Source organism: Zootoca vivipara, chromosome 2 (assembly GCF_965207765.1).
Source record: "Zootoca vivipara chromosome 2, rZooViv2.hap1.1, whole genome shotgun sequence".
Classification (NCBI taxonomy): Eukaryota; Metazoa; Chordata; class Lepidosauria; order Squamata; family Lacertidae; genus Zootoca; species Zootoca vivipara.
In genome coordinates, this window is record NC_142584.1 from 75,702,289 (window position 1) to 75,723,748 (window position 21,460).

General features: G+C 42.9%; 1 protein-coding gene across 16 annotated transcripts; it reads left to right on the forward strand.

Moving 5' to 3' along the window:
- The first annotated feature begins 12,708 nt into the window (after window positions 1-12,708).
- CNBP (CCHC-type zinc finger nucleic acid binding protein) lies at window positions 12,709-19,746 on the forward strand. 16 transcript variants are annotated; one of them, XM_088663268.1, is made up of 6 exons: window positions 12,709-13,677; window positions 14,997-15,091; window positions 17,144-17,263; window positions 17,729-17,821; window positions 17,958-18,156; window positions 18,601-19,746. In XM_088663268.1, the coding sequence occupies exons 3-6, from the start codon at window positions 17,161-17,163 to the stop codon at window positions 18,716-18,718; spliced, it is 513 nt and encodes a 170-aa protein (XP_088519394.1). In that variant the 5' UTR covers window positions 12,709-13,677; window positions 14,997-15,091; window positions 17,144-17,160; the 3' UTR covers window positions 18,719-19,746. The 16 variants fall into 16 exon arrangements, with proteins under 16 accessions (XP_088519394.1, XP_088519389.1, XP_088519384.1 ...); XM_088663263.1 differs by having other exon boundaries at window positions 12,709-12,888; XM_088663258.1 differs by having other exon boundaries at window positions 12,709-12,888; window positions 17,729-17,820; window positions 17,954-18,156.
- Window positions 19,747-21,460: the final 1,714 nt, after the last annotated feature.

Genomic DNA, 21,460 nt, shown 5'->3' on the forward strand with positions numbered 1-21,460 from the left:
CCACACGTCAGGGGAAACTTCTAAGGCGGACCTTGTGCATTCTGTATTTCATACTACACTGAGCCACAGTCCCGTCATTCCCATATGGCTCAGCCTTGTAATTGTTCAAATATAGAATGGTGACAGCTCTGTAAGTGACTGCCCTTGGAAGCACAATGTCCAAAATCATTGCTCATGCCAAAGCATTCAACATTTCTGAACATAATACAGAAAGGCTGATGCTGTTGAGCAACCAGAGTATGACAAACTTAGTTGGTCTCTAAGGTGCTGCTGGAAGGAATTTTTTTTATTTTGTCCAGAGTATCAAAGTAAAGGTGACTATTTTGCTTCATTTTTTTTAAGACATATGTGTAAACATTGTACCAGACACAGAGATTAGAAACTAGCCTAGCTAGACAGTTCTGTCTCTTTATCTTAGGGCTGCTTCTCACATTACTGTTTAATGTCAAGTTTTTAAAGCTCCCCTTTCTCTTGAAATGATATGCAAGGTGTCATGAAAGAATTAGCTGCGGTATCTGCTGACCTCCAGTTCTGTTCAGTTCATGCATCCCATGGGAAGGGAATCACCTTTGTCATTCTAAGTCATACATACATATTTATATTTATATTTGCCTCAAATATACTACACACACACACACACACACACACAAGAGTGACTCACTGGAGTCAGCTCTGCTTTTTAAATTGTAACACAATAAAGCTGCAGTCAGTAGCCTGAGTTAAAGGACTGTCATTTAATGTGGATGGCAAGCTTCCTGTACCACCATTAATTCTTAAATTTCCATATGACATTCTCCTCCAAATCATTGCCTTCCCACACTTTTCCCTTCCTCAGTCCAGATACTCTCATACCAGGGACACTTCCAAAAGGAGGGATATGAGGAAATATGGATTGAGGGATAATGAAGTGTGAGGAGGCAGTGATTAGGATGAAACCTGCTTATGAACAACAGATAATTGAGGTAGAGGTAATTTACTGTTACATTAACTCAATGAAGTGCTTTTTTATTTAAAAATGTTTATGGGTACTCTCGTTTTGATGCAAGAAATTTACCATTTTATAGTTCAAATCGGGAAAAATAAATACATTAAATGGACAAAAGTACAAAGATTCACAAAATGTTTAGGGGGTATGCGTACCCCAGCCCCAGAAAAAAAGCACTGACTCAATGTATGGCTGAACCCAAAGTTGCAGAGAAACACAACAGCAAAAGGGAATGGGGTGTATAAGGCAGAAAATGATGTGTTTCTCTCAGGGCAAGGCATGAGGCAAGGTGAGGTGACCACCTCAGGTGGCAAGATCTACTAGGAGCAGCAGATCCCAATGTTGATGTTTCTTCCCCATTGTTCATGAAGTAGATCAACCCTCTTTCCTGGTGGGGAGGGGGCATGATTTGGGGATCTGCCTCAGGTGTATTGGGTTTCTCTGTTATAACCTTTGCAAAACAATGCAAAGGGAAAGGGAAAATAGCCACTGAGAAGTAGCTGCATGCCTTTCTAAACCAAAGTGTTAATCAATGGTCCTATAGCTTTCTAGGCTTCCAAGCAGAGGGTGTGCATGAGGAATATGACCATGCATTTTAACCAAGAATATTACCACCCATGCTTGCTTTGATCTTGAAGTATATCTGTTGGTTGAAGGAGCACCCTGAAAACCTTTTGTGTAAGCATGCTATTGTGGTTCATTTGCTTGTATAGTGAATGCCTATTCTAGTCTTCATCTCACAGAGGCCTGCTCCTTTATGAATTCACGTGTATCACCAAACTACACACTTGAAAGGAGGAACTAGGCATTAAAGGTGCAGCTATTATTTTAAAGCCTATCCCAGTGCCAGGTTATAGGCTGAGCAAAATGCATCTCATAAGTCCTTATTTAGACACAGCATTGCTATACAAAGCCAAGTTTACAGCTCTATAGCTATGTTAACTGAGAGCTCAGTCAATTAATTTCAATGAGTATTTCAGGTAAGTGGGCTTAAGACTGCAACAGGACTTGAGTCAACTCAAAGGGATTCTAGCTTGCTTCTGGACTGCCCGTTTGATGAGCATTCGGACTGAGTTGTTTGTGGAGAGATTACACAACTTTCATCTATTTAATGAGCATTCATCCTATTTGTTTGTGGGGTGGTGAAACAACCTCCTGCCAAGCATTATCCCACACTTTCCAGTGCATTTTCTCATCACTTTCCTTATTGCAAGAAGTCTGATCTTTTGGGGAAGCAGATTTGTTTTGCAAGAGCTCGGAATTAGCTTTCATTGTGCGGGCTGGCTTTGGTGGGATGTGACTGAATAGAGCTTCCCTGGTGGGGGAGCACCATTCTGTGGTTTGCTGTTACTCTTCAGCAATTGTTGAATTACAACTCCATTGGCCCCAGGCAAATGTCCAACAGTCAAGGATTATGGAATTGTAGTCCAACATCGGGAGCGCGATAGGTTCCCTAACCCTGAGGTACAGGGGTGTACCTAGGAGTTGGCTAGGTTGGCCCCTGCCAAGGGCACAGGCCAGTGGGGGCGGGACGACAAAATCATGCGTCTCCACTCTGGCTTGGAGTGGCTATGAGCCCACCTGCCTGCGCATTCCCTGGGCTGCTCCTCCGCTGCTCTGGGCAGCTGGGCAAGGTGTGCAGGCTCCTCTGGGGGCCTCAGTGGAAGAATCCTGTCACTGGCATGGGCTGTCACAAATAACAGGGGGCACCAATGCACCTTCTTGCCAAGTGCACAAGGGAGCCTTGGTATTCCTCTGCTAATGTAAAGGCTGTATTTCTCATTGCAGTTTAAAGGTTACACCCATACCTGTTGCAGTATGTGAAGAATAGTATACAGTTTATATACACTGCCTTCACGGCAATGGCACCCTCCCTCTGGAACGCCCTCCCATCAGATGTCAAGGAGATACAGAATTACACAACTTTTAGAAGACAACTGAAGGCAGTCCTGTATAGGGAAGTTTTTAATGTTGGACATTTTACTATGTTGTTTATATGTGAGCTGTAAGGCACCCAGAGAGGCTGGGAAAACCCAACCAGATGGGTGGGGTATAAATAATAAAATTATTAGTGATCTTGTTGTTATTAATTGTGACAAGTGTCATGCAAATGGAAAAGCTCCAGAAAAGGAGGGTCATATGTGAGGCATGCTTGAGAGACACTGAAAGGACAAGTTTACTGTTACCTGGGACACTGATTTGCTCTGCGTCACTACCTTTCGTAAAAAATCTGGCAAGTGAGCTATAACATGCAACAACATGTCCTTTGAAATGCTGACTACCCTTTGCATTCCACCTGAAATATGTGACATCTTAATTTTAAAGCTGATGCTGGCATATATAGCATCAAGTTCTGTTCTTCCAAGTTGATAAGCTGTTGGGCAGTGTTCAGCTTCAAGATGGGATGTGCACCCCTTTCCACTCCACTTGCTTGATCCACTGGGAACTTTGAGAGAAAATGCTGAGTAATGTCAATATGATTCAGAGTGGAAGTGCACGGAAACATTAGTTCTTAATTGGTTCTTAATCTTTCACATTAAAGTAACGGCAGCATACTGTTTTCACTACAGCCTGTTTACATGATTTGCACTTCTTCAAAAGATGCTGGTTCTAAAACTTGATTTATTGTTTGTTTGTAGGGGAGGGGTGAAAGGAAGGAGTCAACATAAATCCATGCTCAGAGGTTTACTAAACCCATTGGATTGGCTGTCTTTAAATGGCTTGCATTAAATATGCTTGGCAGGGTCCCACTTAAGCTACTATAGAGGCAGAACTCTGTACTCAAATAGCTTTACATCACACCTCACATTCCCCGTAAGACACCCCTTGTGATTCCTGTTGGGCTCTTTTCTATAAGATTTCCTGTGAGTGTATAGGAGGGGAAGGGGGCAAAGTACACATTGGAAGCTGCATCCATTTAAAGCCCCAACAGCAGCCACTTTTTGTAAAGAATAGCAGTTTGGGAAGTGGAACATTTGGGGTGGAGAAGTGCCAGAGGCGGAAGGTGCTTAATTCTTTCCTTCAAAATGTGTAAACGTGCATCAGGAACCTTGGGGGAGGAAGCAATTTTGAGAGGGAAAATGCTTGCAAGAGAAGAATTAAGCATCTCCTTCCTCACCCCTTCTTTGCTCAGAATTGCTACCTCCTAAATACCAGAAAGATATGGAGGTCTCGTACACCCCAGGTAGTGTGGTTGCTGACCTTGAGCCAGACATCTTGGAGAGTGAAGTCAAATGGGCCTTAGAAAGCACTGCTAATAACAAGGCCAGTGGAAGTGATGATATTCCAGCTGAACTATTTAAAATTTTAAAAGATGATGCTGTTAAGGTGCTACACCCAATATGCCAGCAAGTTTGGAAAACTCAGCAATGGCCAGAGGATTGGAGAAGATCAGTCTACATCCCAATTCCAAAGAAGGGCAGTGCCAAAGAATGCTCCAACTACCGCACAATTGCCCTCATTTCACACGCTAGCAAGGTTATGCTTAAAATTCTACAAGGCAGGCTTAGGCAGTATGTGGATCGAGAACTCCCAGAAGTGCAAGCTGGATTTCGAAAGGGCAGAGGAACCAGAGACCAAATAGCAAACATGCACTGGATTATGGAGAAAGCTAGAGAGTTCCAGAAAAACGTCTACTTCTGCTTCATTGACTACGCAAAAGCCTTTGACTGTGTCGACCACAGCAAACTATGGCAAGTTCTTAAAGAAATGGGAGTGCCTGATCACCTCATCTGTCTCCTGAGAAATCTCTATGTGGGACAAGAAGCTACAGTTAGAACTGGATATGGAACAACTGATTGGTTCAAAATTGGGAAAGGAGTACGACAAGGTTGTATATTGTCTCCCTGCTTATTTAACTTATATGCAGAATTCATCATGCGAAAGGCTGGACTAGATGAATCCCAAGCAGGAATTAAGATTGCCGGAAGAAATATCAACAACCTCAGATATGCAGATGACACAACCTTGATGGCAGAAAGTGAGGAGGAATTAAAGAACCTTTTAATGAGGGTGAAAGAGGAGAGCGCAAAATATGGTCTGAAGCTCAACATCAAAAAAACCAAGATCATGGCCACTGGTCCCATCACCTCCTGGCAAATAGAAGGGGAAGAAATGGAGGCAGTGAGAGATTTTACTTTCTTGGGCTCCTTGATCACTGCAGATGGTGACAGCAGTCACGAAATTAAAAGACGCCTGCTTCTTGGGAGAAAAGCAATGACAAACCTAGACAGCATCTTAAAAAGCAGAGACATCACCTTGCCGACAAAGGTCCGTATAGTTAAAGCTATGGTTTTCCCAGTAGTGATGTATGGAAGTGAGAGCTGGACCATAAAGAAGGCTGATCGCCGAAGAATTGATGCTTTTGAATTATGGTGCTGGAGGAGACTCTTGAGAGTCCCATGGACTGCTAGAAGATCAAACCTATCCATTCTTAAGGAAATCAGCCCTGAGTGCTCCCTGGAAGGACAGATCGTGAAGCTGAGGCTCCAATACTTTGGCCACCTCATGAGAAGAGAAGAATCCTTGGAAAAGACCCTGATGTTGGGAAAGATTGAGGGCACTAGGAGAAGGGGACGACAGAGGACAAGATGGTTGGACAGTGTTCTCGAAGCTACGAACATGAGTTTGACCAAACTACGGGAGGCAGTGGAAGACAGGAGTGCCTGGCGTGCTATGGTCCATGGGGTCACGAAGAGTCGGACACGACTAAACGACTAAACAACAACAACAACAACAAAAGATGCTATTCCTTAATTATAATAAAAAATAAAAGAGGCCATTGTTACTCACAGTTATGTGTAATGACCCAGTAATGCCTCTAAAGCATTAAGCATAGGGGTGAGGACCTTTCTCAGCCTGAGAGCCACATTCTCACATAAGCAACATTCAAAGCTGCCAAGTTTTCGCTTTTCTCGCGAGGAAGCCTATTCAGCATAAGGGAAAATCCCTGTAAAAAAGGGATAACTTGGCAGCTATGGCAACATTCCAGGGGCCACATGCCAGTAGTGGGTGTGGCAAGAGGTCCGTCCAGACAAACAAACTTAACTATAATTACAGTTCAACGAAACATTCCAACAAGGTAAAATATTGCAGAAGGGCAGAGAACAGGGGCATTGAGGGGTGTGGCCCGGGCCATTTTGAGGGCGTATGGACGGAGACCTATGGAGAGCGGCATTTGTCCCAAGCCTGAGGTTTCCCACCCCTGCCATATTCTTACCAAGTTTCTACATTTCTACCTTTCATCAGGGCTGACTCAACAAAGCTAATGCCTCCTGGATTATTACTCATGGTGGGTGTGACCCCTAATTCCATAACCCCAACTCTGCATAGCTGGTGACCTACTTATGGAATTGATCTCATAATCCCTGGCTTCCTGACCTTCTATTGACAGCATTCCTTGTAATAATAATTGCTGAGGTCAGACAGTCTGATTCAAGTATCATATTTTCTGTTTTAAGAACAAGGCAGTGGCTCCTAGCAAGAGAAGAAGTGCTCCTCCCTAGGAGCCCATTTGCCATCACCCACCAGAACAGAAGGGAACAGGTAAGATTTGCTACAGTTGTAGAGTCTTCAATACTTGCTGACTTTCTACCTCTTGGCTTCTGCTTTCTAATCTCATGAGCCTTATGGCTGGTTGGTTCCCAAATTATTTTTCCTCACTTGCTCAGAAAGTGAATGCTGGGACCTGAAAAGAAACAGGTCAGGTGGTTCAGTGATAGCAGCTTCTGCAAAATCAGTTAAGTTGGAATAACTCATTTCTTCTTGTTCATCCTGACAATCCTGTGTACACAAACACAAACCCTTTCCCTTTTTACTGTTTTGCTCTGTCTGGCTAGCCCACACCTCTTTATTAACTGGCAGTCTATGAATATGAGTGCCAAGTGGGGAGAAAGGAAATTGGAAGAACTTTTGCCAGAAGTGGATTTAAAAAAACACACATTATTTGGACATGCTGGTAGGTATTTTGAACTTTCTGTACTTTATGTAGTTTGTCACTTTGGGCAAATGTCCAGGTCAGGAATTCAGACATTAAGCAAGAAAGTCACTCAAGAGATCTGTGACAGGTTTATATATATTTTTATTTATCAAAATTTATACACTACTTGATTGTTGTAAAACCTCTAAGCAGTTTACAATAAATATTTAAAATATCAATGAAAATTGTTTAAAATAATTAAAAATAACTGAAATTAACAGTAAGAATTTTTAAAACACATTGACATGTACATGCTTGGATAGACCAGGGGTCAGCAAACTTTTTCAGCAGGGGGCCGGTCCACTGTCGCTCAGACCTTGTTGGGAGGCGGGCTATATTTTTTGGGAGGGAAATGAACGAATTCCTATGCCCCACAAATAACCCAGGGATGCATTTTAAATAAAAGCACACTTTCTACTCATGTAAAAACACCAGGCAGGCCCCACAAATAACCTAGAGATGCATTTTAAATAAAAGGACACATTCTACTCATGTAAAAATATGCTGATTCCCAGACCGTCCGTGGGCCAGATTTAGAAGGCGATTGGGCCGCATCTGGCCCATGGCCCTTAGTTTGGGGATCCCTGGGATAGACTTTATTAAACAAAAATGTTTTAAGCAGCCACCAAAGAAATTAGTCCCTGTGAACAATGCTGGATCAGCACTGGTGGATCTGAACTTACATCTAAATTCTCGTTTCTCTTACATCCCTTCCTGCAATTTCACCACTTTGTCATAAAGAAGCACAGAGGAAAAGTGTCTGTTGCCAGCTTTGTCATAAGGAATGGCTTTAATTGTAGGGTGGAGAAGCTTAAGGTACCTTCCCAGGCTTGTGTAATTGGAACAGCTGTATCAGCAGCTGTGTGGCATATGCAAAGACATATGTGTACCTTCCCATTTTAGTTTCATTTGATATCTTGTCTTGGACAACTTAGTTGTGATTAATGTCGTAAGAGCTGAATGATTAAAGTTTCCCACCCCAAATGCTATTGTTTTATTTTGATGGTTTTGATGTAAATCACTCCCAAGATTTTTAACATATTCTGTGGTACAATTTCATAGGCAGAAAGCATATAGTCAAACTGCAGCAACCTTATTCTCCTATTTTATTTTTTTAAAAACTTTGTGAGTAGGTGGTTTATAGTGCAGCATAGCAGAAACGGTTGGGGTGTTTAAGGCTTTATCCAATTCTCTACTCTAAATGCCCCAAACTACTTCCCACCCTTTATTTGCTCTCATAAATGTGCTTTTAAAATCTAACAGGAGTCAAAGCAGCAGGCAGGCTTGGAATAGAGAAGCTAGTAGTACCTCCTCCTACTTCTTGGCTCAAAATCCACCCCTTTAGAAGTGCTTTTACCTGGGAAAATAAAAGGAGCATGGGATCCTGTGACCATGGGTCACAAGTGTGTATGCAGCTCCCAAACTGTCTGTTGTTCCACCACTTGTCCTTTATTTCAGCCCTTTTATTCTGTACTTAATTTGTATCATCATGTCGGCAGCCATGCATCTTAATCATTTTACCAATTCCAGCACAAGCTATGCACCCAACCACACATGATGTGCTAATTTTAAAAAAATTATGACAGGCAAACTGGCCTAGTTTAATATTTCAGTGGGCTCCAATCAGTTTCCTCTCGGTAGTTTTTGTTTGTGTACAGATGTACAGGATTCAACATGTTTTCTTTTCTTTTCCTATGGAGCGAACCAGCTTTTCCTGCCTTCTCAACACATGTATTTATCATCTTATTGAATGCTGATCTTAGTCATCTATCTTCTGTCACCAAATCATCAGGCAGGCCCTTTAACTTGTTTATTTTGTAAAGTGTAGCATGAAGTATATTAATTAAACATTGGTTTGTGGTTTTTAAAGGGGGGGATTCATTTTTAAAGGGTTGCAAAACAACTCCAAAATTGGAGGGAGAGAATGGCTGGTTCTTGTGGCATCACAAACCTATTAAGTCTTGTGCACAGCTGATTTCTGCTGCAAACTGGCAGGACTGGTATTCCCTGAGTTCAGCCATGGACTGGGTAATGTGAAGGAACCAAATATGTTTCTTAAGTGGCTCCACTGCTAAACCAATGCATATTAGCATTAATCCTTTGCCTTATTTATTTAATATCAAAGTATTTAGGAACATAGGAAGCTGTCTTCTACTAAGTCAACACTAGCAGGCAGGCCTCTCTTTTGTTTCAGACAGGGGTCTCTCCCAGTCCTATCTGGATATGCCAAGGATTGAACCTGGGACCTTATACATACAAAGCAGATGCTCTATCACTGAGCTACAGCTCTTCTATATTATACCTTTCCTTTTTGACTGGAAAAAAAAATCAAGATCGCTAATACAAGGGGCCTTGCTGCTTCTCTCTCTTGGTGTTGCCTTCAAAGTGACAGAGTATATAAACTTTTAGAGCATGCGCCCTTAAGAAACAGTGGACATGCAAACACTTCACACTGACTGAATGTGCCAATGCCATCTAGCATTATTTTTCTCCATATAGTCATGCAAAATGTCTGAAAAACCGCAACACATTGAACCTTCTCAGAGAACACTATACTGACCATAAAGGGCCAAGTATGACTATTTTCCAAAGCACTAGATTCAGAAGCATTAAAAACATTTCAATTGCAAATTGTCCCTCTCAGTTGCTTTCCCCCTCATTGGGGGGAGTAGGGAATACAGGAAGGGAATTCTATCAGAAAAATGGAGGAAAGATACACACAACCCTTTCCCCACTACTCCTCTGCTACATATCACCCCCTCCTAAAGTTTCTGTTACACACACTTATGTGCAATGTGTAGTTAAGCCTCCAAAAATAAATATAAACTTGGGTTTGTTAATGGTTTGTTGACAGCTTCCCATACAGCAAACAATGCATCTATCAGCAATACTCCAGCAAACTTCCCGCTCCTCCTCACCCATCAAAACATAACCCACCCTTCTTCCTTAAAGAAACAAAAATAGAAATGGAAAATTAAAAATACTATTATTAATAATAGCAACAATAGCAACAGAAATATTTCTCTGTGTTCCATGCATACAATTATATACATCTGTATATGAATTGAAGTGGCCACCCTTCTGCATTTTACCAGATGGGACCCTTTTATGAGCAACCAGCTGCAGGAGATCGTACTACAATACTTGGTGCCACTCTAAATTTTCAGTGCCTCAAGATTATTATTTTAGCTGTCAGCACAGCTCCGCTAAATAATTCCCTCTGCCAGTCCCCATTTATTTGATACATAGACAGCTATTGCGTTACAGGTCAACTTAACACTTTGAATTGAGCTAGGGGAAAAATTGGCAGCTTGTTCAGTTGTGCCAGAATTCGAATTCTATGTTCAGACTGCCCTGTCAACAATCTGGCTACCAAATTCTGCACCTGCTGCAGTTTCTAAACCATCTTTGAAGGCAGCTAAGGTATAACAAATCCAACCTAGAGGTTACCAGAGCATAGACTGGACTTATCTGCGACGCTTCCCCTCTGCAGGGAGGTGGGACTGATTCGGATGGTCTGCCCTGGCCACTTAATGGATCCAAATGGTTTCCAGAGAGTGGTAGGGGATATTTTATCCCACGTTGATGGCCTTTCAGCCGATTCCCTGGTGATCCACTGGAATGCGGAGTTAACCAGACAGCCCCATGGTTTTCCCTGGAGCTGAGGGCAATGAAACAATCGTTGGGACGGCTAGAGCGCCGGTGGTTAATTTTATTGTTATTTTTAGATTTTAAAATTTGTTAACTTTTCCCAGTATGTATTTGAAAAGTGGTACTTTTTAAAATGTGGGACCCATGTGGCGCTGTGGTTAAACCACTGAGCCTAGGGCTTGCCGATCAGAAGGTCGGCGGTTCGAATCCCTGAGACGGGGTGAGCTCCCGTTGCTTGATCCCAGCTCCTGCCAACCTAGCAGTTCGAAAGCACGTCAAAATGCAAGTAGATAAATAGGAACCGCTACAGCGGGAAGGTAAACGGCAAACGGCGTTTCCATGTGCTGCTCTGGTTTGCCAGAAGCGGCTTTGTCATGCTGGCCACATGACCTGGAAGCTATATGCCGGCTCCCTCGGCCAATAATGCGAGTTGAGCGCGCAACCCCAGAGCCGGTCACAACTGGACCTAATGGTCAGGGGTCTCTTTACCTTTACCTTTTACTTTTTAAAATACAAAAACGAAGTTTGAAATAATTATGTAATTAAAGTTCTTCTAACCCAAACTATAGATAATATTCACATAACTTTTTAATCCGCTACTCACTTCTACAGAGACCTCCACTTTTTAAAACTCCCAGCTATGCACCCTTTTCTGATTCTGCTACTAACCCTCTGCTTGTGATTTCTCATGCTCCTAAAATGAGACCAGGACTATTTTTAGTATATAAAAGTATGCAAGGCACTACAGCTCCTCAGCTATGCTGATAGAGGTAAATTGTCTTTATATTTTTATTCAAATGTATGTGGAAATTTAGTAACATGAGGTTTAACTAATTTATTTATTGATAATCTATTTGAGTAAATCTTTCTTTTGGTGATATCATTTCTGTCTGCCCAAATGTCATCCACATGACTCACTCCCTAAAACTGCATACTATCCTTATATAGAATTCAACAGATAAGTATAATCGCACTGAAGAGGGCTTTTTAAAAAAAACAACAACAAACAAGCACCGTCCTTTACAAAATGCTTTAAATCTTTCTGCACTTTCAGAGAATCACTAGGGCAATAAGGGGACCTTAAGGTGCAGATTAGCTGCTCCTCCATGCACTGTACTTCTGGTTGTGTGCAAGTTTTTGCTGCAGCCAATAGAACTGACAAGCTCTTGCCTCTGTATTTGAAACTGCTCTCCAGTTCAACTGGTTGATTGGCTACTGCAAAAATATCCCAAACTCTTTATCCATCCATGATAGTCTAGGATTGCAGCCTAAAAGTGTTACAAATGTTACTCACTTGTTCCACTTAGTCCACATGCCTTTCCAAAAAAAGGAAACAGATAAGCTGTACAGTAGTGGCAAAGCTAAGACTTTGCCTAACTGCTGTTTCATATACAGTACAGTATTATCTGGCAGATCTTGGCTTTGTCAACAAGTTTTCACTGGACGTGGGAGTCTCAGCTAGAATCCTTTGCCTTTTCTATATTTTATTATTACATTTTTTTTACCGCCCTTCACCTACAGATCTAGGGCGGTTCACTAAGACCCACTAGGCTTCCCTGCAGATAAAATGTTTGAAGGAGTGCAGCCTTCAGGCATCCTGAGGGGAAATTTTAAAGTAACGCGAAGAACTATGGAGGCCGCTCCTGGTGCATTTTTGTACGCTGCGACATTTTTCAACAACCCGGCCTGTGGGGCGCCTGCCGCAGCTCTCAGAAGTGCGACGCCGCACTAAGACGGCGAGGCGCCGCCTTTCCCAATTCAGGTACGACAACAGGGCGGCCGGCGAGCAAGCGCCTCCCGTGGAAAAGCCGAGAGGCCGAGAAAGGCAGCGAGCGGGAAAAGCGCCTCTTCTCGCGCTTCCCTCCCACCCACTCTCTTTCTTCGTCCCTCCCCTCGGCTCACTAGGAGAATGAACGTAGGAGATTCCGGTAGGCGGACTCCTCCCCCCTTTTCACGGTGCTGATTGGCCCCTTCCAGCCCTGTCGTCGATAGGCCACGCGGAAGAATCGGCGGGCGGCCATTGGCCGGGGTGATCGGAATTAGGGAGCCGTGCGCACATCAGCAGGGAGGGTGCGCGGGGTCGTGTGCAAACCGCGTGTGGCGCAGCCAGCAGGGACTCAACGGCAGCGGGTGGAGGAGAGAGAGAGAGGCCAAGTCGCGCGCACGCGGAGCAGCGGAGAGGGGGGCAGGAGAGGGGAGAGTCCATTGCCGCGCGGGGGAAGTCCAGCTTCAACCGACAACAGAACCGAAATCGAGAGAGGTAACCCTCGGCGAGGTAGGCCGACGGGGTTGGCGTAGTTTGGGGGGGGATTGAGTGAGGAGGAAAGCTCTCTGGGCGGGGTGAGGGAAGGAGGGCGCTGGCTCGTTCCGGCCTACTGCGCGGGAAAAGAAAAAAAACACCGTACTCGGCCGCGGTCATTTCCGAGGAAGACGGGAAGAAGGGCTCGCTGAGGGCGCTCTGTGGTCGACCCCCTTGCGGGACGGCTGAGGCGATTGCAAGTAGGTGGGCTCCTCGTTCCCGCCTTCTGGGCAGGGAAGGAGACGGGGCCACCTCCCGCGCTCGGGAGGGAGACGGAACTGGCAGGTCCTGCCAGTCACGAGAAGCGCTCGTTTGGTCTGGGCCCTGTGCAGGCCCTGCGCGCCTGCGCGTGAGATTTCAAACGGGCCGCGAGGGTTGGAGGTGGACGCGGACACATCGTGAGGCGGAGGGAGAATAGGCCTTCGCTCAGCACGCGAGGCTGCTCTCTCTTCTCCCCCCCCCCACGGCCTGCTCCCTCTTCTCCCCCCCCCCCCCACGGCCTGCTCCCCATAACAGTGTCGTCGTGGGAGTGTGTCCTCGTGGGGAGGCTCGGGACCTCAAAGCGAGGCGTTCCGCCTGGGGCCTCCCTCTAGCTAGTTCAGGAAAGGTGCCCGTCTCCGATGCCGCCGCCGCCTTCTTCCCGCGCGTCCTCCACGTGTTCGGCTGAGTAACTCGCAAGAGGAGCCAGCTATTTAGCCGATCCATTGTAATTCATGGCCGTGTCTGTGACGCTCGAAGATGGCGTGTGCTGCTGTCCGCCCATTGGTGAGTGTGGCGCGCTCCTCGGTCGGGGAAAGGCGGCGCGCCCGACCCTCAGTTGGAAAACAAGCCGCGCTGGCTCCAGTGGGACTTGATCTCAAGCAAGGCGGATATGCTTGCAGCCTTAAGGCGTGTGTGAACCGCTGGTCATTCTGCGAAAGTGTGATACAGTACGCTGCTAGGTGCTTTAAGTAACGTGGGGGACAAGCACGATGCTTGGCGGACTTGACAGTTTAAAATCCAGTGCAGACAGCCAAGGACTTTATTGTAGTATTCTGTATCACTTGAGTACTATTTAAAGGAATAGGCTGAGGAAGAGTTCAAATGAGCCAGGCAGTCTGTGTTCTGATGGAGAGGTCAGTTACTAAAGAACAATCTGGGAGGAGGAAGCCTGAAAGAGCAGGTGACTTTAAAAGGGGCACCAGAGCATTATTAACCAGAACTACTTCTAAAGTACATGGAAATATTGCTTGTTGATTCTGTTGCTACTGCTTGGGTAGATCATAACTAAATACCAAATTCCCACTTGAATCCTGGCTGAAGCAGCTTTTTGAATTTTGTGTAACAGATGCTCTTTACTACTTGGTAACTGCAGGTTGTCTGAAAGTAAGGCAGTGGCATACTTGTGTATGTCCTGATCTGGTAGCTTTATAGTGCTCAAGGAAGTTTATATTGATGCAGGTCTCAGTTGCTTATGCTACTATAATTTCATTTGCATTTAAAATGTTCTAGGATTATTACTTGTTTGTAGCAGGTTGACACTGTTGCCCTTTAGGAATTTAACATATGTTTACTTTGTCATTTAAGGCATTTTTATGCTGCCTCATAGCAAAGTTATCTGGGTGACTTAAATTGCTTAAATAAGAGAAGAATTGAATACAAATAAGGAATGGAACCATGAAATCAAAGACAATGTAAATATAACAAACACAAGTTATTGCACCCCCAAAACAAACTGATTTAAGAACAGATGCCCAAGCTACATCATTTACTTAAAAGCCTTGCCTAGTTGGAGTGTCCCTTTGGCTGAACTGTTAAAGCTAACTATTAATTAAATATACTTGTCTGAGCTCCTAAGCCCAGGGGTCAGCAAGCTTTTTCAGGACTATATTTTGAGCGGGGGAAATGAACGAATTCCTATGCCCCACAAATAACCCAGAGATGCATTTTAAATAAAATGACACATTCTACTCATGTAAAAACACACTGATTCCCGGACCGTCCACTGGCCAGATTGAGAAGGTGATCGGGCAGCATCAGACCCACGGGCCTTAGGTTGCCTACCCCTGTCCTAAGCTGATCTGGGTCTTGACCTTAACTTACAGAATTGAAAAATCTGGGCAAAGTCTACTGTAATAAATGTGGGACAAAAGGTGGAAAAGAATTGCTTCATGGTGACAATAAAGATTTCATCAGAAAGGTATCAATTTGTGTTTATAATCATTTTCTGGTAAATTTCTCTTCATTGCCTTCACACTGCATTTCAGAAGCATTCTGAGTGCCTCTCACCATAGTGTGAGTTGGAAATCTGATCCTGTCTATTTCCCATCTTCTCCCTGAGTATTAGAGAGCATATTCCTGTAATGTAGGAGTAGTTCACCTAAGGGCCACATGGGTGATTGGTGAACAGTTAAGCCACTTGCCATTGGATATGGCCGAACGCAGTGTAGGGCTGGGCTATTCTCACACACCCTCACTATTTCTTGATTGTGATGGGGAGAAAGGCATCTTCCTTCTCCTACAAATGCTCCCTGCCATTTACAAGGGGTAGAAGGCACATGAAGATGATGCTTCCCATCACAATTGAGCTTACTCCCCACGATGGGGTGAGCTCCCATTGTTCAGTCCCAGCTCCTGCCCACCTAGCAGTTCGAAAGCATGTCAAAGTGCAAGTAGATAAACAGGTACCGCTCCGGCAGGAAGGTAAATGGCATTTCTGTGCACTGCTCTGGTTCGCCAGAAGTGGCTTAGTCATGCTGGCCACATGACCTGGAAGCTGTCTGTGAACAAACGCTGGCTCCCTCGGCCTATAGAGCGAGATGAGTGCTGCAATCCCAGAGTTGTTTGTGACTGGACTTAACTGTCAGGGGTACCTTTACCAAGACAGCAGCAATAGTAATAATAATAATAATAATAATAATAATTATTTTTTATTATTTATACCCCGCCCATCTGGCCGGGTTTCCCCAGCCACTCTGGGCGGCTTCGAACAGAAACATTAAAATACACTAATTTGTTAAACATTAAAAGCCTCCCTAAACAGGGCTGCCTTCAGATGTCTTCTAAAAATCTGGTAGCTGTTTTCCTTTTTGACATCTGATGGGAGGGCGTTCCACAGGGCAAAATTTGATGGTGGTCAGGAAATTTTGGGGGCAGGTGCCTTGGGCACCTGTGATCATTGTTAGAAACTCTGATATATAAGCTATGTGCCAAATGGCTCCTTAAATTACAGTTACAGTCGCCAAAATGGAATTCCTAGTTACCATTTTGGGGCCCGACTGCTCTAAAGTCATATTTTTCAATACAACATTTGGTTCCTGAAATTCATTCTGATTCTGCAGATAAAGTATAATACATAGAATTCTGCAGTATGTGTTGCTGGTGTGTGAAAACAGTCAATATCCAAGGATCCCCCGGCATGCACCTCCAGATGGTGGAGGTGCCTGGGCATCTTCACATGGTCGCGGGTGGCCGATAACCAGGTGCAAAATACACCTGATGAATTTCAAACACTGCCTCTGATGGATCACATTGTTAGTCTGTGAGGGCTGCATGTGGGACATGACCCATGAATTGCCCAAGTGCTAATGTACACTAGTTGGGTGCTGACAGCAGCCTATGTCATATTTCAAAACATTCTCACAGGATGCCTGCTGAAAGATGGACATCTGTACCCCTGAGTTCCGGCAAGAATGTGCCAAATAATTGATAGGAAGGAGCTGACTCTTAAAATGAGACAGGAAGGGCTTAGGTGCTAATATTTGATTCATATTAGTTGTATTGGCTATTCAACCCTGCTCACATGCTGCTCACATTGGTAGCATATAAAGGTCTTATTGGGTGGAGAAGAACCAGGTACATCTCCTGGGAATAAAGGGAAGGGTGGAGAACTGTTAGATTGCTTGGACTCCCTATATGGAAGATGAGTTAATGTCAAAAGAATGATGGTATGTAAATAATGAAATTAGCACATGAGCAAAGTCAGATAAAGGAAAGTGAGGTTCACAGCATGAATTTGTAACAGGTAGAGTTGGATATTATCCTCCATGTTAGGTTTAAAGTATTGTCATTGGAATTAATATACTGTATTGTTAGAAATTTTGGGTTAAGTTGTGTCAGTACTGTGAAAAATGAAAGCAGTTTACATTTGAACAGTATAGGTAGTTTACAAGTTGGCATCAAGCACTTCAGTTCTTGTAAATATTGTGAAATAAATACATTATTCTAAAACAACATTTTCCCTCTTTCTTAGGAAACCTAATTGCAGCAATGAGCAGCAACGAGTGCTTCAAATGTGGACGTACTGGCCATTGGGCTCGGGAGTGCCCTACTGGAATGGGTCGCGGGCGTGGAATGCGAAGCCGTGGCAGAGGTATTTCCCCACCCCCAAAGCATCTGTACAAATTAAAAGTAAACATTAGTTAGTCTCTTTTAACAACTCATTTGGTAGCCTAGCCACAACCGCTAGGAATTCCATGTAGGTGAATAACTAGATATTTGGAGGGAGGGACTGATCACCTAGTCCTCTAGGTTTTGAAACTAGCTACAGAGGAGGAAAAGTTTTCCTCCCAACACAATAATGGAAATGCATTGGAGGGGCGAGCAGAGTAATTCCTTCTCTGCCAGTATCTCTGGGAGATTTCATGATTGGTTTTGTTTTTTTACTGGCTGACTGGTTTTTTGTGGCTTATTTACACAGCTGCTTTAATTTTATTTACAGTGCAATAGAGTGAGCAAAAATAAATTGGTATGCTCTTTTTTGTCCCATTATGTGGTTTAATTATGGTACATGTAGTACCACCACTGAATTGTTAAATGGCTTTATCTTTCTAAATAGGCTTCCAGTTTATGTCATCATCACTCCCAGACATCTGTTATCGCTGTGGTGAATCTGGTCATCTTGCCAAGGATTGTGATCTTCAGGAGGATGGTAAGTATTTCTAAAGTTTGCATGGGGAGAAACATTGCCAGTTAATTATGGGACGTAACACAATGTTAAGCACATATTCTGGAACTCTCTCCAGGTTTTATAGTCTTTGTTTGTCTCCTTTTTCTTATTGTGGAAGCCTGCTATAACTGCGGTAGAGGTGGCCATATTGCTAAGGACTGCAAAGAGCCCAAGAGAGAGAGAGAGCAGTGCTGCTACAACTGTGGCAAACCTGGCCACTTGGCTCGCGACTGTGACCATGCAGATGAGCAGAAGTGCTATTCTTGTGGGGAATTTGGACACATCCAAAAGGACTGCACCAAAGTGAAATGCTATAGGTAAATCAACAAATGTGAATATTAATCCCATTATGCTGACCTTTAGGTCTCTTATAAACAAATTGTGTATTTACAATAAAATATATGGGGTTAGTTAACATTTGGAATTTTTTTGCAACGGTTTCTACCGTAATAAAATTTGTTTATTGATTTTCTTTCTGTGTCCCATTAAATTATTTTGTGCTCTTATCATAGAACTCGTGATTTGTAACTTCTCAAGTTGCTAATACCTCAGTGCTCACTTGGGTGTTCTCCAAAAATTTTAGGGTCAACTAGGTTTCAGTAAGGGTATGACTGTACAAGTGTAGAATGAGTTTATTTTGTGAAGAAGCTGAAAACATGGGACATAGGAATCATGTCTGCAATGTCCCGAATACTATACAGTAGTGTTTCTATGGATGTACTATGTGTGTGGGACTGAAGTTCTGTCCTGTCTGATTGCAGGTGTGGTGAAACTGGCCATGTAGCCATCAACTGCAGCAAGACTAGCGAAGTCAACTGCTATCGTTGTGGCGAGTCAGGACACCTTGCACGGGAATGCACAATTGAGGCTACAGCTTAACTGTTTTCCTTTGTCGCCCCTCCTTTTTCTGATTGATGGTTGTATTATTTTTCTCTGAATCCTCTTCACTGGCCAAAGGTTGGCAGATAGAGGCTATTCCCAGGCCAGTGAGCTTTACTTGCCGTGTAAAAGGAGGAAAGGGGTGGAAAAACCGACTTTCTGCATTTAACTACAAAAATGTTTATGTTTAGTTTGGTAGAGGTGTTATGTATAATGCTTTGTTAAAGAACCCCCTTTCCGTGCCACTGGTGAATAGGGATGGATGAGTGGAAAGAGTTAAGTCAGACCAGCAAAGCCTCCCTGGGTTCCATGGAAGTGATCATATGCAGGAGGAAAACAAACTGGAAGTAGCTGAACTTCCACAGTAACTAATTACAATAATGGCCTTGGATTATCTGACCTCAATAACTGTTATAACACCGAGTATCTGTATCAGGCCTTACCTAGAGCGTATAGCTAAGTGGGATAAACAAAACAATGCACATGCTTGTTAATGGCCACAAGAGTGAGGGAGAAATCGAGAACTGAAGTAACAGTAATACAATAAATGAATGTCTAATATGAGATAACAAGGTAATGGGAAACATTAAATATTTCAAATTAAATCAAACCCAGAACATCAGTGCTTTAGAGCATACACAATTTGGAGCTATTCAGGACTTGCAAAGAAATGCATTTTCACAGAAATCAAGATGTTATTTTTGTATACTATATCACTTAGACAACTGTTGAGTTTCATTTGCTTGTAATCAGTTTTTAAAGTCAGATGGTAAAAGCAATTGAAGTCCTAGAATATAGAAATGTAATTTTAAACTATCAATAAAGCTGGAGGAGGAAGGGGAGTTTGGCTGAAGTTTTTTGTTTGGGGTTTATTTTTCAGATACATAGTACAAATTAACATTACAGAGGCAAATGTGGAAGAAAAAAAGCTGGACATTGACTATTGTACCACAACTGTATTATACAAAGTTAATTCCTGTATCATTTAAACTGTAGAATTGTTAAATACATCATCACTTCAGCAGCAATATTTGCATTCTTTTTTCTCTGCATAGATTGACAAACCGCAGAATTAGGAAAACGATTTTATATATAGTATTCCTAAAGATACTATCCAAGAACATGATTATATATCTTGTGTTAAAATCCTGTAGTCTTTCAAATTGCACATTAGAAAAACTACATTATGGACATAGTACATTTTGTGGTGGAGAAAGAAGTATGTGAAGAGTACATTTCATTCAAGTAATCACATGGATCTAGCAGTGAAGGGGCAAACTTGTAGGTGTGTGCCCCACCCTAGCATATACCTGTGGTACCAAAGGTGGCTTATATCAAACCAATAAATGCTGTCAGCTGATATTGCAGTCAAACAGGCTTGCATGGAATTTCTGTATACTCCAAAAGCAGCAATTAGTGCTAGAAAGCATGTCTAATCATACGTATTGAGACAATGACATCTAAAATAAGAGGCATAAAATTTCATGTGGAAAACTGCTCCTTGTGTGACCAGCTCTTCCTTGGGAGAAAAATGGAGCAAGCAAGAGCCTACCTTTGGCCATTGTCTGTATGAACTAGGAGGAGTGGGAAATAAGTATGTGCACCTTCACCCTCTGATTTTGCAGGTATGTGATGTTTTACTGTTGGAAAGTGACCTAATAGGAAGTTGACAGGGACCCATGCTCTGGTTAAATGATTTACCTAGCAATTGATATTTATGTTAAATCTTTATTCTATCCAACTGCCCATCACATTAAAAGTTTCCACTAACGGGAGGGGGGAAAAAGGCAATTCTTCAGCCTTTATATTAGAAAAATTCACTTAACTGGTGTGCTATTGGAGACCATGTAAGGCAGACAAGAATATAGGGTGTAGTTGAGATTGACTAAATATGGAAGTAGATTCTTTTTACCTGCTGGGGAGAAGATGCATGGATAAACAGCAAAAAATCTGGTAACAAGACTGATTGATCTATATCCCTTTTAAAAGCTTATTGCTAGAACCAGGACTCTGCCAATGACAACTTCTATGCAGTCATTTCGGCTCTGAAACATCAACTGGATTTCAGCTATGTGGAGGCTAATGAGACTTTGTAAAATTTGTTCAGTGCACCCTAAGAGCTGAACATATAGCACTGGGGAAAGGAAGATTCTGCATGGCCAATAGTATTCTGTGACAAGTACAAAAAATGCTCTGTTATAAACAAGGAAAGTACCATACGTGTGAGACCCTCTTAACCAGCGTCCCATTCTTTTTTTTTTATTTGGTGCAATACAGTGGAAAGAGCCAGCAAAGTGTATTTTGTCAGTTCCGATATAACACAATCATTAGCTGAATGAGTAATGCAAGTCTGATGTGTTCTGAATACAGACTCATTTTGCCATAAAAATTTGTACACACATTTTGATACTGAATGCACAGGTAGGGTAATGCTGAAATGACAAAACTTTCAAAAGAAGTTAGTAACTTTAGTCTTATGTAAAATTAATATAGCATATGTAATAATGACCTTAATTGGGTGATAGCAGTGTCAAGAATAGATACAGTGGTCCCTTGACTTACGAATTACTCGACATCCGAAGTTTTTGACTTACGAACGGGACAAATGGCCACACACTTACGAATTTTTCTACATCCGAGCGGAAACCGTTGGCGGTTTTAAATGCGGTTTCCTCGACTTCTAGGGTGATCTCAGACAAATCTACCATAGGAAATATGCATCTTGATCGCTAGTGAGAAAGA